Source organism: Ictalurus furcatus, chromosome 9, assembly GCF_023375685.1.
Source record: "Ictalurus furcatus strain D&B chromosome 9, Billie_1.0, whole genome shotgun sequence".
NCBI classification, from domain to species: domain Eukaryota; kingdom Metazoa; phylum Chordata; class Actinopteri; order Siluriformes; family Ictaluridae; genus Ictalurus; species Ictalurus furcatus.
In genome coordinates this window covers 2870289-2886327 of record NC_071263.1, presented here as the reverse complement: position 1 = coordinate 2886327, position 16039 = coordinate 2870289, and the positions used below count along the sequence as shown (strand labels likewise).

The 16039-nt window shown below is 46.3% G+C and overlaps 2 protein-coding genes across 2 annotated transcripts in view; both read left to right on the top strand.

Annotated features, from left to right (window-relative positions):
* Positions 1-13846, top strand: part of efcab11 (EF-hand calcium binding domain 11) — a 49783-nt gene extending 35937 nt beyond the window's left edge. Inside the window, exon 5 of the mRNA XM_053632706.1 lies at positions 12582-13846. Within this exon, the coding sequence (XP_053488681.1) occupies positions 12582-12883 (302 nt within the window). The 3' untranslated portion in view covers positions 12884-13846. The remainder of the gene's footprint in view (positions 1-12581) is intronic.
* Positions 1-16039, top strand: part of foxn3 (forkhead box N3) — a 136282-nt gene that overhangs the window by 26503 nt on the left and 93740 nt on the right. The gene's annotated exons all lie outside the window — the stretch shown is intronic.

The following is a 16039-nucleotide window of genomic DNA, read 5'->3' as shown; positions in this document are numbered from 1 at the left end:
TCGTTCCCTCCTCAGCCGCATCCAGCACGAACACAAGACCAGCATGCTTCCCTTCCGAGGGAAAATCCTGTGAAGTGTGTGATTTGAATATGCAACTGGAACACAGCCGGAGAGCGCGCGCGCGAGTCTTTAAGAGCGCGTCGAATAGTGCACACGGCTGCGATTTGGGGTGCGCGCGAGGCCGCGAGGTGCGCTCAGAGATTCCCCGCACTTTATATTTGATTTCATATTTCGGCTCCCCTCAGGTGAGCGAGATGGAGTGTTAATGAAAGGAGCGTGGAACCCTGGTGCTGTCCCATCAGCCCACTGGCCCAGCTCAGGCAGCCCGAGCCCCAGTCCTCAGCACTGAGTAGCGCGATGCCATCTTTACTTCCTCAATAGCAGGGTCATTTCATCCCCAGCAGGGCTTCCTCATATGGAACCTCATTTCTGCTCTGGATTTCTCATCTGTGCCCAACACGGAGCTCGCCTCTGGGTTTTTTAAAGCTTTTACACTTGATTTTGAACATGGCACTCTGCCAGGCATGATGAATGTGCTTTTGATGCTTTGATTTGCTCATTTAAAGGCTAAGACTATGGTTTTTTTTTTTTTTTTTGTCTTGGTTCTCAGGGATCTCCTCAGCTCCCAGTGGTGATCCAGCTCATCAGCTAAATACTTAAGCATTCATGAGTTAGATCGGTTTGGGAGCAAGGAAAACTCAAAACCATTCAGCGAGTAACTGTCTAGTAGTACTGAGTCAGTGTGACTATCTCGTCACTGATTGTATTGGATTATTCTTTAATTACGGCTCTCGCGTTTGGAGTTTCGTTATTAACAGGCCCAATGGGGATTGGGGTCTGGTGGTGATGGTGGAAATATAAACCATCCAGCTGTGATGTCAGCGTTCTGACAACGAACCCTGCCTCTTGTGCTACAATCGATTAGTACTTATGTACATTTGAGAAGAAGCCAGTGGAATCACTTTCTGTTGTGTTTTGTCCTATTTTCTGCCACACCCTATGGGATTTAAGCCTGGTGTTGAACTTTTGATTTTAATTATGCATACACAAGATGGCTGCCCTGTGTCTCCTGTGTTTGTTCGGCGTGTTCTGGGATTAATATGCTTCTTCTGGTTCAATACCAGCGCAAACAGTGGAGGCAGGAAGGCACGATGTGAAGCGACCTCACCATCTCAAATCGCATACTTCATTTTAAAAAAATGACCTCCGTGTAATATGTATAGAAAAACCCAAAGGTATGTTCTACATACTTATCCTCTAGATCTGTTTAGTAAGATTGGCCCAAATTATTTGAATACTCAAGTATTTGTTTATGTTGGTATTGAATAAAATCAGTGACAGCCCTAGCAAGATATATATATATATATATATATATATATATATATACAGTATCTCAAAAAAGTGAGCACACCCCTGACATTTTTGTAAATATCTGATTATATCTTTTCATGTGACAACACTGAAGAAATGACACTTTGCTACAATGTAAAGTAGTGAGTGTACAGCTTGTGTAACGGTGTAAATTTGCCGCCCCCTCAAAATAACTCAACACACAGCCATTAATGTCTAAACCGCTGGCAACAAAAGTGAGTACACCCCTAAGTGAAAATGTCCAAATTGGGCCCCAAAGTGTCAATATTTTGTGTGGCCACCATTATTTTCCAGCACTGGCTTAACCCTCTTGGGCATGGAGTTCACCAGAGCTTCACAGGTTGCCACTGGAGTCCTGTTCCACTCCTCCATGACGACATCACGGAGCTGGTGGATGTTAGAGACCTTGTGCTCCTCCACCTTCGGTTTGAGGATGCCCCACAGATGCTCAATAGGGTTTAGGTCTGGAGACATGCTCGGCCAGTCCATCACCTTCACCCTCAGCTTCTTTAGCAAGGCAGTGGTCGTCTTGGAGGTGTGTTTGGGGTCGTTATCATGCTGGAATACTGCATATGGATCATGCTCTGCTTCAGTATGTCACAGTACATGTTGGCATTCATGGTTCCCTCAATGGACTGTAGCTCCCCAGTGCCGGCGGCACTCATGCAGCCCCAGACCATGACACTCCCACCACCATGCTTGACTGTAGGCAAGACACACTTGTCTTTGTACTCCTCACCTGGTTGCCGCCACACACGCTTGACACCATCTGAACCAAACAAGTTTATCTTGGTCTCATCAGACCACAGGACATGGTTCCAGTAATCCATGTCCTTAGTCTGCTTGTCTTCAGCAAACGGTTTGCGGGCTTTCTTGTGCATCATCTTTAGAAGAGGCTTCCTTCTGGGACGACAGCCATGCAGACCAATTTGATGCAGTGTGCGGCGTATGGTCTGAGCACTGACAGGCTGACCCCCCACCCCTTCAACCTCTGCAGCAATGCTGGCAGCACTCATACGTCTATTTCCCAAACACAACCTCTGGATATGACGCTGAGCACGTGCACTCAACTTCTTCGGTCGACCATGGCGAGGCCTGTTCTGAGTCGAACCTGTCCTGTTAAACCGCTGTATGGTCTCGGCCACCGTGCTGCAGCTCAGTGTCAGGGTCTTGGCAATCTTCTTATAGCCTAGGCCATCTTTATGTAGAGCAACAATTCTTTTTTTCAAATCCTCAGAGAGTTCTTTGCCATGAGGTGCCATGTTGAACTTCCAGTGACCAGTATGAGGGAGTGTGAGAGCGATGACACCAAATTTAACACACTTGCTCCCCATTCACACCTGGGACCTTGTAACACTAACAAATCACATGACACCGGGGAGGGAAAATGGCTAATTGGGCCCAATTTGGACATTTTCACTTAGGGGTGTACTCACTTTTATTGCCAGCGGTTTAGACATTAATGGCTGTGTGTTGAGTTATTTTGAGGGGACGGCAAATTTACACCGTTACACAAGCTGTCCACTCACTACTTTACATTGTAGCAAAGTGTCATTTCTTCAGTGTTGTCACATGAAAAGATATAATCAAATATTTACAAAAATGTGAGGGGTGTACTCAGTTTTGTCAGATACTGTGTATATATATATAATGGATGCAACCAAAATAAAGAGAGAGTTAATTATTTTCCTACAGCGGTACAACATGGTGTGATTCATACCTTAGTATTACGGTTACTGCAACAGTCGGAATTCAAACTTAAATCCAGACGTTTATTCAGAATTACGCCAATGAACGAAACCCAGGGCGTCCTCGGTTTTCCCAGATATTCTGCTGCTTGGCATGAAGCAGCAGGTGGTGTCCCTCCAGGGACAGAAAATAAGATTGATTACTCCGGCAGTCTAGATTTCGCCTCCTTTGTGTCCTGCGTGCTCTGTGTTCCGAGCCAGACAAAGAACAATACTGGCATGGTACCATTCAGTACTACTGGTTTGTATCAGTGCTCACTGCACGTCCTGTACGGCTTGTATAGGTGAATGCCGTCGCCTGTCAGCGCGGAGACGCGCACGCCATTAAAGAGGCTTTATTGTGGAGGCTTGAGAAGAAGTGCCGTGAGAAGCTAAAGAAGCCGAGTGTTTGAATAGAGCCGAAGTGTCAATAGGCAAAGGAGGAGGAACGAGTCGGTCTGAAAAGAGTACAGAAAAGACTGCCTCACTCACTCTCTCTCTCATTACACTGATTAAACACTGAGCAAATTTGATGATGAGACTGGAAAGAGCTTCTACTTTTCCTTCTCTCGTCTTTTAAAGTGGGATAAATAGTCAAGTAGCATAAACACCGAATCTCCCGGAGCAGATGATGATTGAATATCCGTGTCTCAGCAATAAGACCAGGAGTTATTATGAAAACGCCTGAAAATGACAGCGATGGCGAAAAGGAGACAGTGGCATATGACGGCTTTTCGGGATAAAACCCACGTTTGAATAAATCGACTCCTTCCCGTCCTACGACTTAAAGCGATTGTTGCTAAGAGTTTTGAGACCAAAGTAAGCTGCAAACGTTTATTTGAAATCCTCAGCCTTGGAACAAACACCAGTCGTTCGTTTGGCAGCGTTGCCAGTTTCATAATCCATCTAGCACCTGCACGCCCTGGCCTACACGCCGCCTCATCCTCCGTTCGGCCCTCAAGGCTCTTGAAGATGGTCTCCCAGACCTCTCTTTTAATTCCCTTTTAAAAACCTGCCTCCTCAGTAACCGGGATGCGTGCAGATGTGAACAGTCTCTGCGATCCCTTATTAACTAAGCGGGAGAGTCGTAGAGTCATGAGATGCGCGCGGCGTAGTCATCAATCTTTCCTCCCCGTAAGCACATCCTAATATATAAGTGCAAGCTATGCGTTTGTGGCTTTGTGCTGAGAACGTGTCAGTGCGGTACGACACGACGCCACGTTCTGCCTCCAGCATTCCTGCGCATTATGTCTCCGCGTCACGTGGACAGATTAGAGCCGACCGGCTTCGTATCGGCACACGCGTCTGATGTGCGTCCGATGTCCGTTCGTCTATCTGGCCGTGTGGGAGTGCTTGTGCGGGCTTGGCAGGCTGTGTGTTTGCCTGTTTGGCTCGTTCGGTCTCCAGAGACTTGCGGCTTGGTTTTTTTCTGTCCGCTCCTGCAGGATGTTTAAGAATTAGGCTATTCCTGCTGGCTGCTGAGCAGTCCTGCAAACCTGCTGCAAAAAAACGATTAGACATGCCAGTGTTCTTGACTTAATCATCTGAGTCTATAGCGATATAATGCCTCAGACAGAGTGAACATTAGCAGTAATACACACTCATCAGGAGTGAAAATTGTTTCACTACACAGGTTAGATAACATCCTGTAGGTTTGGGTGTGTCTGTGCCCACTCTAGCTTCAGATTCCTGTTCTTTGCTTACAGGAGGGGAACCCGATGTAATCCTCTGCTGTTGTAGCTCGTCCGTGTGTGTGTGTGTGTGTGTGTATATATGATTTTGAGCGACTTTTCTTGTGCTTTTGGGTCAGCAGTGTTGAACGTCTTGGAGTTCTGGCACGGAAACCTTCTGCGTTTAGTACGCGCCTTACTGTTCTCGCTGAAACCTCAGCGCCTGTTACACCAAGTCTTGCTGCAGGTCTTCTGCAGTCGCTCGAGAGTTTTTCACAACGTGCCTTCTCAGAAATCTGCTCGCAGCCGTCGACAGCTTCGCTTCCTTTTTCTGCCCCTAGCCAGTTCAGGTATTTCATGTGTTCCACCTCAAACACACTCAATGAAGCCCTTGATTAGTTTAGCATCAGGTGTGCTCAAGACAGCACCTGTTTTGCGTATTCGTGCTGTTGTGAGGGATTCTATTCAAGGGGGGGGGGTGAATAATTTTGAAACCGGAGACGTCATTATAAGTTGCATTTTCAGTTGAATTTGGGGAAAACATTTGAAACGTTCGCTGTGTCGAACTATTTCAGTCGCTTTTGTTTGAGCCGATCATCGCAAACAGCCGAAAGTCTGTACATTTGGACAATAAACCTGATTTGCACTGGGGGTTGAAGCATTTTGATTGCAACTGTGTGTGTATAGATATATATATATATATATGCACACACAGACACACACCTCACACCTTACAGGATGTGCGATCTCTGTTTAAAAGCCATGAGTACTAATCAGTCCTGTCGACTGGCTCTGTGTGAGAAGAACAGAGCATTACAGCAGATGTGTGATGGTGTGTGTGTGTGTTCAGGCAGGATAATGTGTATATGCTCTGAGGTTAGATGTATAGACGCTCGTGGTGTAACAGGACTCGTTTGTAGGCTCAGCAGGTAGCACGGGCAGGTGAAAGCCATCCAACCATTACAACGGCATCAATATCACGTCTGGAGGCTGCAGACATCGCTGCTGCACATTTCACAACTCCCATTGATGCTTTCAGAGGTTGCCATGACAGCGCGGCGCTCGGCTTTTTTAACAGAGCAGATTTAGTTAATCTAAAAAAGAGTCTGTAGCCGTAACATGTCTCCCGTGGCGAGGCGAGGCGAGGCCAGCTCTCCATCGATCAGCGGCGAGAACACAGTGACGGCAGCTCACACCCCTTCTCCTGGCAGAGTGGAGGGAGGGAGGGAGGGAGGGAGGGAAGGAGGGAGGCGGAATGAAAAGCAGAAGCACTATGAGAGTCGTGAAGCATCCCAATTAAGACACAATCAGAGCACGGCTGAGCGGCGCGATTGCTCTCCCACAGGCTCCCAGTCTGCCGGAGTGGAATGGTTTCATCTGTGAGATAGCGAGCGTCTCAGATTGCCCGTGTGGTCCCCCATGCCATACTGCCATATGCAAACCCAACAAACCTCCCACCGTTTTAATTTTCGGTGATGAGCCGGAGAAACGCGTCCAATCACTAAGCGTCTGCGATTCATTCATCTACAGAAGAAGCGAATCGTGCGCTGATGTGAGCTCACACATGCCCTTGGCAAGCTGGAAATAGTAAAAGGACAACGAGGGTCACGTGATGAGACGTGTAGTCTGCAGCAGGGGATTCAATCTTGCCTGAATATGCAGTTTGATTCAGGGCGGAGTCAATGCAAATATACCAATTTAACACCTGCAGCGTGATTCTTACCGCCGCCAGCGTATTTAAATTCCACTTAAGTCAAATACGTAGCTTTGACATATTGATAATAATGTCCATGTTACTACAACACCGCAAGTTCGCAAACGTACGTATTTCTATTCATTCCACAATACAGTTACTCGAATGCTCAAATCTGATTGGTCAGAAGGCGGGCGCTATTTTTGTATAACAGAACGGCTCGGAGAGTATTTCCGGCCAACGTCAGCGGTTTATTGCGATTAAGAAAGCAAGCTATCTACAGCTTCCGAAACGTATATACAGACACGGCTACACGAGTGTCGTGACATTGCGTTCAACGGAGTTCAGTGTGAATGTGTGCAGATGTGTAGAATGTGTTAAAACACCTCGATGTGTTTTTCATTAGTGTTGGATAAAGCTACACGTTCCTATTAAGCGTTGATGAACACCACACATTTTTCGTAAAAAAAAACAAAACAAAACAAAATCGCAAGCCCAAATGCCCCGAAGTCAGGATATTCAAGCGTTTTCCAAGACCAGATGCTATGTGTTTGTTTTTCAGTAGCTGATATTGTAGATTTACTGTCTCACAGCACCATTTGGACACATGCTCCAAGACATAACACTCAGCACATAGTATTAGCGCGGAGAGGTGATGTGAGTGGAACACCACCACCACCACCACCAACACCCCCCCACCACCACCGTCGCTTTTCTGCAGCGTCAGTATGGGAGCTAAGTGTGCTTCCTCTGACAATGACAGAGTAGCACTTGGATTTTGCCATGCCTCTTTTCCCACTGCTCCCTTTTTGAAAGAAGAAGAAAAAACAGCCAAGCAGTGCTCAGATTAATATAGCCGTGCCTCTGGTGCACGCTGATGATGTCATTACCCAGCTCGTTCTCCTGGGAAGAGCGTCGCATGCTCCTGTGGGGAATTCTGGCACACAGAAACAAGAGCAACAAATTGCCCAAGCAATATTTATCTCAGTTAGGGTTGTCCAGCACATTTTTGTAACCCCCCCCCCACCCCCACCCCCCACTCATGGTTCCTCGGTGGTTCTCATCCCAGAAGGAATCCTGCGTGATTTTAAAAAGGCTGCCCCTTCCAGCTTCTCTCGTTACTCGGGTTCCGTTTCGCCTGTGTGAACTGACACAGCTTACCACCATTTTATAATGCCGCTGTTCAACTTTATCGCAAACCTACCCTGAGTCCTAGCTTGAGCGCTCGGTTCCTCCGTATTCCTGCAGGATGACCCTGAACCGCTTCCCTTTTTTCAAGGAACTTCTCAACTCATCTCGTACAAAAACGCCGAAAACCCGCTCGTCAGACGTGAATTAAAAACGATCTGTCGACTCGACGTGCAGATTTTTATTAACGCCTCCGAGCACCTTCGTACCCTCAGGACGTGGGAAAGAATTTCTCCACGTCAGTGGTGAGACACCTCAACAGCGATGGACAAAACATCAGTGACATCACTGTTTGCATGCCTAGATGTTGTTACGGGAGTGACGGATGAGGAAACGTAGAGAAAACGCGGGGAATGAGGAAACATCCGGAGACTGTAGGGAATGAGGACACATAAGGGAAGCACAGGGGGAAAAGATTTTCATTTACACTCTCTGAACTTTGGAACGACTTGAATTGGTGGTTGTCTTGACAACAGCTATTACATCATCGACCATTCCGAATAACAACTAGTTTCACTTCCTACAGCACCAGAAGCTGATGAGGGAATGTTGTCTGGAACGTCCTGTTTCTCCACTACATATATATCTACATATTCCCGTACTGAAATACGCTCCCCGTTTGGTCATTAACCCATTAGCTACCTCTTCCCGAACACGTCATAGCTACCAGTGTTGACTAACACGTGCTACGTTCAACACGAGTGAATTCAAACTGCTGCTCATGCGGAAGTCCTATCCGCCCTCTTCCACATACACGAGCTCGAAGACGGCCACGATTGGCTAGCGTCGCTGTGATTGACAAAGGAGAGAGAGTATGCCCCTCCCACCCTGAGAGCGTGGTTGAGGCATCATCGGGATTCAAACTCACAATCTCCTGACAACAGGGCAAGCAGTTTTTACTTAAAACAAATCAACTTTTACGTAAATGAAACGTCTCAAACTAGAGAAGCGTAGCTAGGGACGTAAACTTCTTATCGTTTTACTCAACACTATCTCAGGCTTACGGTATACTCGTCAAAATATGAAATAATGACCGTTCATTAAATAAATCTGTTCTGAATGGGTCAGTCAAAGGAGTCCAGCGTGATGATAATCATGGAATGACAGCGTTGTGGAAATTATGTTTGGCACAGCCTGAAGAATCAGCAGTGTGTGTGTGTGTGTGTGTGTGTGTGTGTTCACTCAACACGGTAAAGACAGCGGGGACAGCGAAGCCCCTCCAGCACTCTTACAGATCTGACAACTTTCCAGGAGACTTGACGTGTCGCTTCAGCGTTAATATCAGACCAGTCAGTCAAACACGTTGGTATGTGACGCGGCCACCATCACCGCTTAATCGCTTCAGCACGCACACACACACACACACACACACACACCGTCCTCATCATACACATCCTAATCCCGCGTTAATGGCATCGTTTTGCGATTACGGAGTTTATGACAGCTCCGCAGCACTGGACGGTGATTTCTGATCGAACAGCGTAGGGGCTCGGGTCCGAACAGGGGCACGAAGGACATCCCAGCGGTCCTCCTCCACGGGGTGGGCCGCATTAGAATCTAATTAGGTCCTTAGTGCACTACCATTTGAACGAGATTCACCAGCACGGAACGGGAAAGCGTGATTTTCCAGTTACTGGATGCCTAATGTTGTTTTAATTCTCCTCCCTGTTGCTACCAAATTTCCCTCACATCTGCTGGGTTTGCACTCCATCAGTCTGCTGCTCAGAGTAATAGAGAAATCACCTAGCGAGAGAGCGAGACTGGAAAACACACAAGCTCCCGACGAATATCCTCGCACACAGCCTCCATCCACATCGATTCTGCCTTTAGTTACATCGTCCAGTTAATTCCCAGCGAGGGCCCCGGGCTTATCAAATACCGCAGCACGATGCTCTCAGATTCCTGCGATACCGTGTTGGCTGAACAGGAAGAAAGATCCAATGAGCAGGAAATAGGAGATTCCAGTTCGGCTATTTACTCTATTCAGTTTAATCTGTGCAGGAAGTGGGCAGTGAGTGAAAGAAGAAGGGGGGGGAAAAAAAGCTCTCTCTATCACGCTCTTTTCCCACACCGATGCAATTGCTCGCGCATCGTCTTTATCTGCTCATTCATCCTCGCTCATCTGACGATGTAATCGAGCGTCTGCTCTCTCAGTGAGCTGCGCTTTATAGAAATGGCTCTGGGAGTGTGTGATAAGTCTGGACACTGGCTGGAGTCACTTTGAATTTGGATCCAGGCACGCAAAGGCCCAACCCGGAGACGTTTATCTCGATATCTCTGAGTACGTCGCTATGTCCTAGTTTTGACCTGCTCTTGTAAGACGTCCTGGATTTCATAAACACACACACACACATGCGCGCGCGCACACACACACACACACACACACACACACGAGCAAGCACGAGCAAGCATCGGGAAAGCAGATGGGGAACGTCAGTGACCGGTCGATTTAAACAAACAGGACACTGCGTCCGTACCGAAATATTTTGGAAAGCGTCGCGGTCATGAATCATGAGGGTCTATACAAACCGAGCCATATTTGAGTCACTACGATACGGCCAGATCCAGAACTGTTGGCACCCTGCAGGAAAATTAGTAATCATTTCAGCTTAGACGTAAGTTTAAACCGTCCAATTTTAGTGCTCCGGAACCGTATTTTACAGGAGCTTCGAGAGCTTTCTCCTTGTAAAATCTCGAAAAGCCTGCCATTTCCTCACGTTTTCCCTGTTGCGACGGACGATAAACAGACTTCACACGTGCGCAACCTCATGTTTATACCCCGAGGAAACATGACACGGTCAGAGGCAACGACATATTGATTTACTGAATGACTGAATGAATTCTTTTGACGCGTAAACAAGTTTGACGAGTTTTTTTTTTTTGCCGTTAGATTGAAAGGACATAGAGTCTTCATTTGTCTGTGTAGGAAATTTGAATTGTCGTGTTTAACCTTTCTTTAAATACAAGGCTGATTTTATTCATCCGTCCCTTCTCTTTAAGGGTGCCGGTAATTCTGGACTTTTTAATTTAATGCCCATGATGCATCAAGCTTATGCACCGTCACTGATTTGCTGTAATATGCAGTACGTAGGTTTGCGTTACTGTGTGTGTATATCTATATTAGCATGAGAATTGCAATGGACCTGAGATGTTATCCATTTTTGGCGCATATGCTGTCTGTTCTTTTTTTTTTATATATATATATATATATATATATATATATTTTTTATAGTGCTATAGTAATATCATTTGTAGCTAGATGTATTTAATACAGAGCGATATCGATTGGTTTGTGTTTAGCCGGGCACCTCGTAGAGCACCTCGTTCCCCTTTCACCTGCACTGCAAATGGTAAAACCGTACCCTGCCACGTGAATCACCCTCCATCCTGATAAAAGGCCCAGTCAGGTGAGCACGACCTCCATCAGGACGTGAAATAAGTCAAGCCCCGGCTCACTTCAGTCAATCAGGATGCACGCACCCGCTCGTGGAATTGGGCTTTCTTGTGGATCTGCTGCTGCGAATTGACTTTTTTTTTTTTTTGGCCCTGGGTTTGGAGTTTTGCATTCATTCGATCATAACCATGTCAGTGTTTAATTATAATCAGCGTTCAGATAAAACTGCCTAAAAGAATTCTAGACCAAACACACCTCTTCGCTTCTCCACGTCAGCTCTGTCCTTTACTTCACTGCGCATCGGTAAATCAGTCGCCGAGATACATGTATTTTTGTCCCCACTACAGGCCTATAGTAGGCAAGTACGCGGTTTGGGACGCAGCCGGACTCTCTCGTTCGCCGTCAAATGTTGAGAACTGCCGTGTGTGATCGTGTCCTGTCGCAAAACGCGGTGAAAACTCTCGCACGACGTTGATAATGTGATTAAGGTGTGTACACGTCTGTAATGCGACTAAAACAGGAGTACTCCACCCGTCTTAATTCCATTAGAGCTTAATTCGAGTATGACTTTAATTAGATTAAGGTAAGTAAAAACTGCTGTTTACATGCTAGTTTCTTAATCAAAGTATGGTCTCAATCGGGTTAAGAGCGGATTATTGTCGTCCGTGTAAACGCAGCTATTGATAGGTTCGGATTTTTGAGGCCTTAAAACGGCGATACGGGAGACACCCGGGTCCCGTTGCTTCGTGCTGACTTAATCTCGGTGAACTTTGACCTGTGAATTCGCAAACCTCTGTTCTTTGAGCCAATAGAAACCAAGTGTGTGGGAGTGTGTTTTCTTTTATCTCCTGAATACATGTAAAAAGAATGACTGTCTCGTCCACTGAAATACGCTAGGGGTTTTTGTGGTAAAAATGATGTGGTTTTGTTTGGTTTTTTTTTTTTTTTTGCTACTGGCGAGGATATTAAGATTGACTTTGGCCTGATGTTATTGGACACCGAACACAAAAACACTTCATGTAGCCATTGTAGACTTAGTCTGAGGGCATGGCAAAGCTCCGATTGCTGGATTTGTCATATATTTCTGAAGCATTTCCTTGGAAATCACTGAAACTAATAGTGCCATAGGCCTACAGCTAGCGTTTACAAGATTGATACTGATTACAATGACGAGTATCGAATTTAAAGACAGGGTGCCGTATTGAACTCGAGAAGGAAAACGAGTGTTTATTGGTTTCCCTGGTTTCTGCTCCGAGTTAATATCCGTCACCGACAGTCACTCAATACCGCCTTCAGTGTTCTGCCTCTGTCAGAGTGTGTTGTGTGTGGTGTGTTGGTGGCATTCTGGCTCTTTCCCAGTGTTTCAGGCTTCCGTGCACTCGCACTTAAGATCCATCAGCTAACAAGATTACGCTCTTGCCTACAGGACGGGATATAAAGCTTTATCTGCTTCTAAAGCTGGAAATAACCATCGGGCCTATTATAATGTGGTTGGCTGGGAAGATTTTAGTAACCAGGCGAATTTTCTCTCCTGACAGACACGTGGACCACGACTCAGATGGACACATCAGCTTCAAGGACTTTGAGGACGTTATCAGTTACGGGCTGGCCAACAGCTGAGGCACTGCGCTACAGCAGAAGGTCTGTGGGAACAGCAGTAAGAGATCACGTGCGTCTGGAGCCGACCGAGCTTCAGTATTGCATTTCAGGACAAAAGAACACGTTCGTTCACAAAGCAGCACAACGTGTTCATTTTAACGTGTCCAGGACTCCGATCACACAGCATATACCGGTGTTTGGGCCAGAATCGTTGACGCATTTTTACGGATCTCTCTATTAAGCTAAGTTACATACGAGCTCAGTTTGTGAGGTCACAACATAGGCGCACATTTTAAGCCAATCATGTTCGATATGCAAACGTGAGGCTCCAGATTGAGACCCAGATACTAACATCGATTATTTATTACCCGTCGTAGATCATTTTTAGGATTTAGGAGTACACATTCAGGTCGTTTTTGTTGTCTTGTTTGTAGATTATCACCTCCCCTCGTCGTCCTCACGTCCCGATAGGCGGCAACGAGCCATTAGTGAAGTGCACTCTGGCCTCTTTGTTGAAAGGCAGACGAACGTCAGTGCCCGAGAGTCGGGTTTGATGATGAGCCTTGATGTCGTATCGATCCGTTCGGCGCGGGGGCCGTGCCGTGTAATAGTCAGACACACATTTCTATTGTCCGGTTGTCTTACAGGCTGCATTAAGGATAAACCCAGTCCCTCCAGGCCTAATTCACTCGCTCCACTCGTGCAGTCCTCGCTCAAATCAACATAGCCCACGGCCGCCGTTACCACCGAGTGCTCTTCAGGTATTTCCCGTTCGCTCCTGCGTACCTGCCGTTCAATCACTCCAAAGCCATTACACAGTACGGCGAGGGCTGGATGTCTTCTAATCCTCCTCCGCTAAATCCATTTGCACCTGAGAAACAGGCGGCTCGCTTTTCAGCTCCAGAATACGAGCGCTCGTAATCAGATTGCATTTTTAATCAGTTTTGCACAAAAACGCCGCTGTGCAGCCATTAAGAAAAGGCCCAGGCGCACTCTTGCAGAGGATTTTATGCCACTCTTGTTACACACGATTATGGAACTGTAAATACTTGTTTGTGTTTTTTGTCGAGATTTACCGCGCTCCCGTCTGAATAAAGATTAATTTGTTTTTGTAATCAGTCCCGAGTCCTCATCTGTATGTGCGTGCTCTGCCCAGCAAATCCACCGGGGGCTCAGGAGGTAGCGAGCGAAAGAAATGGACTTGCGAAATGGGGCGGGGAGTGGGGGGGGGGGGGGGGGAGGAAATAATCAAATAGTTTATAATCAAATACGTGTTTAATCCACACACGGTTCGTTCTCAGCGATGGGCCGCTGTTTAAAAAAAATGATCAGGAGAGAGCTGGATTAATCTTCACCTTCCTTTTGAAACTAATTAAGTGAATCCTGACATTTAATTCGTGTGTGTGTGTGTGTGTGTGTGTGTGAATGAAATGCCCAAGGACAAACCCCCTACAGTGAAAAACGTGTTGTTGTGTTGCAATATAAGCCTTGCTAATGAAAACGAAACGTGTGTATGATGCGTACGCCGGCCCGGTGACGGCTCTTTCCCCTGCAACTTCACAAGAAACTTCTACGGCTACCGGAAAGATCCAATGGAACCCGGAGTGATTTAGTCATCACGAGGAGAGGAGACGAGAGAGAGACGAGAGAGAGAGACGAGAGAGAGAGAGATGCTGCTTGTTTGGACTGCAGTAGATGGTGGGGGCTTTATAGCTACTGCAGTAATACGATAGCTTGTGTGTGTGTGTGTGTGGGTGTGTGGGTGAGATGAGGGAAAGGTTGATGAATCAACATCACACCCTTGACACGATCAGACGCTATACGTGTGTTCTAGAAGCTAAAGCGCACGTGAAGCAAACGCGTACGAACGCAAAGACGCCATGTTTGAGCACAAACATGACGTGTCCTACTAAATGAAGTTACACCCCCACTCCAAACCAGCTCCCACGTTAAGCAGGTGTATGAAAAAGGGAGAGAGAGAGAGAGGCAACAGAAAAGAAAAAGGAGAACACGGTGAGGATGAAATATCATTAATCAGCGTTGACAGATACAAATGAGGGACCTTGCTCCCCTGCTCTACCTGCTCGCAGATACACGGCACGAGAGAGAGAGAGAGAGAGAGAGACAGAGAGAGAGCTATCTCTGTTCTCTGTCCTCCGTCAGATGTTCCAAGTGGCTCTGGGAGGGAAACGTTGAGAGCGACGTGTCCAGCTAATCGAGGTCCAAATGCTCAGGGATGGAGATGTTCTGGATTGTCCATGAGACAAGTTCTCTCCTGGAAGTTAATAATACAAAACGTTTCCCATGTCGGAAAGCTTCAAGTTTACAGCTTTACCTCTGACACTGGAGACTCCTTCCATAAATATTCAATAAACTTCTCTTATAAAGAAGACTGCACCAGGTTTGCATTTACAGACGTTTCTATGTGAAGAATGCCCGGCATACACGTCTCTGTTTCAGTGGTTATTATAGAAATAATAATAATAATGATAATAATAATAATAATAATAAGCCTGTGATTTGGTGCTGTACTACTGTCAGAGCTGCTGTTATTAAACAAAAACCTTCTGACCAATCAGGATTGAGAATTCAACAGCACCTAATCCGATGGAATTTATCGGACTTTACTGTACAAATAGCTCGTTGGACGCATAAAAAAAGTAACCTAATCCAGTGGTTCCCAAACTTTTCCAGGGCGAGGCCCCCTAAATGATATTAAAATTTGACCGAGGCCCCCCTTTTGCAAGATGGCTTTAAAACACATTAAAAATACAGACTTCTGAATATATCCCCCCTTTTTTATTAATAATTACATCTTACATCTTTACATTACATGTGTGTGTGTGTGTGTGTGTGTCTGAGAGGGAGAAAGAGAAAACCATACATTTATTTATTTTTCACACCAAATTGTTGAGGCCCCCCGGGCGCCCCCTGGTGGCCCCCAAGGGGGCCGCGGCCCCCACTCTGAAAACCACTGACCTAATCTACTCGTCCTGGACTCTTATTTCCCCGCCTCGGAATTCTATTCGTTCAAACCTGTCTCTGATGAAATATCTGAGGTCAGTGGGGTTGGATTTTATTCCTAATTTCATACGAACGAAGCCGTAAGAAAAGCTACGAACGCTATCCCCGACCCTAAACTTCAACCCGTACGGCTTTTCCTCCGCGTTTACTCGTGCAGATCGTTAGGGATTTAAAACAGTCGATTCTAAAACTCTTAGCGCTTAGTAAAAATCCATTAGCGAAAGATGGATAAAGAAGGAAAAAGCCATAACTGATAAATTCCCTTTTCACACTGCTGTATAAAAATATCCCTTCTGAGCAAACGTTACTCAGGGAGCAGTCGTCACTGACGAATGTTAACCGCGACGGTGAAGTTCTGAGGTGCGACGGGCAT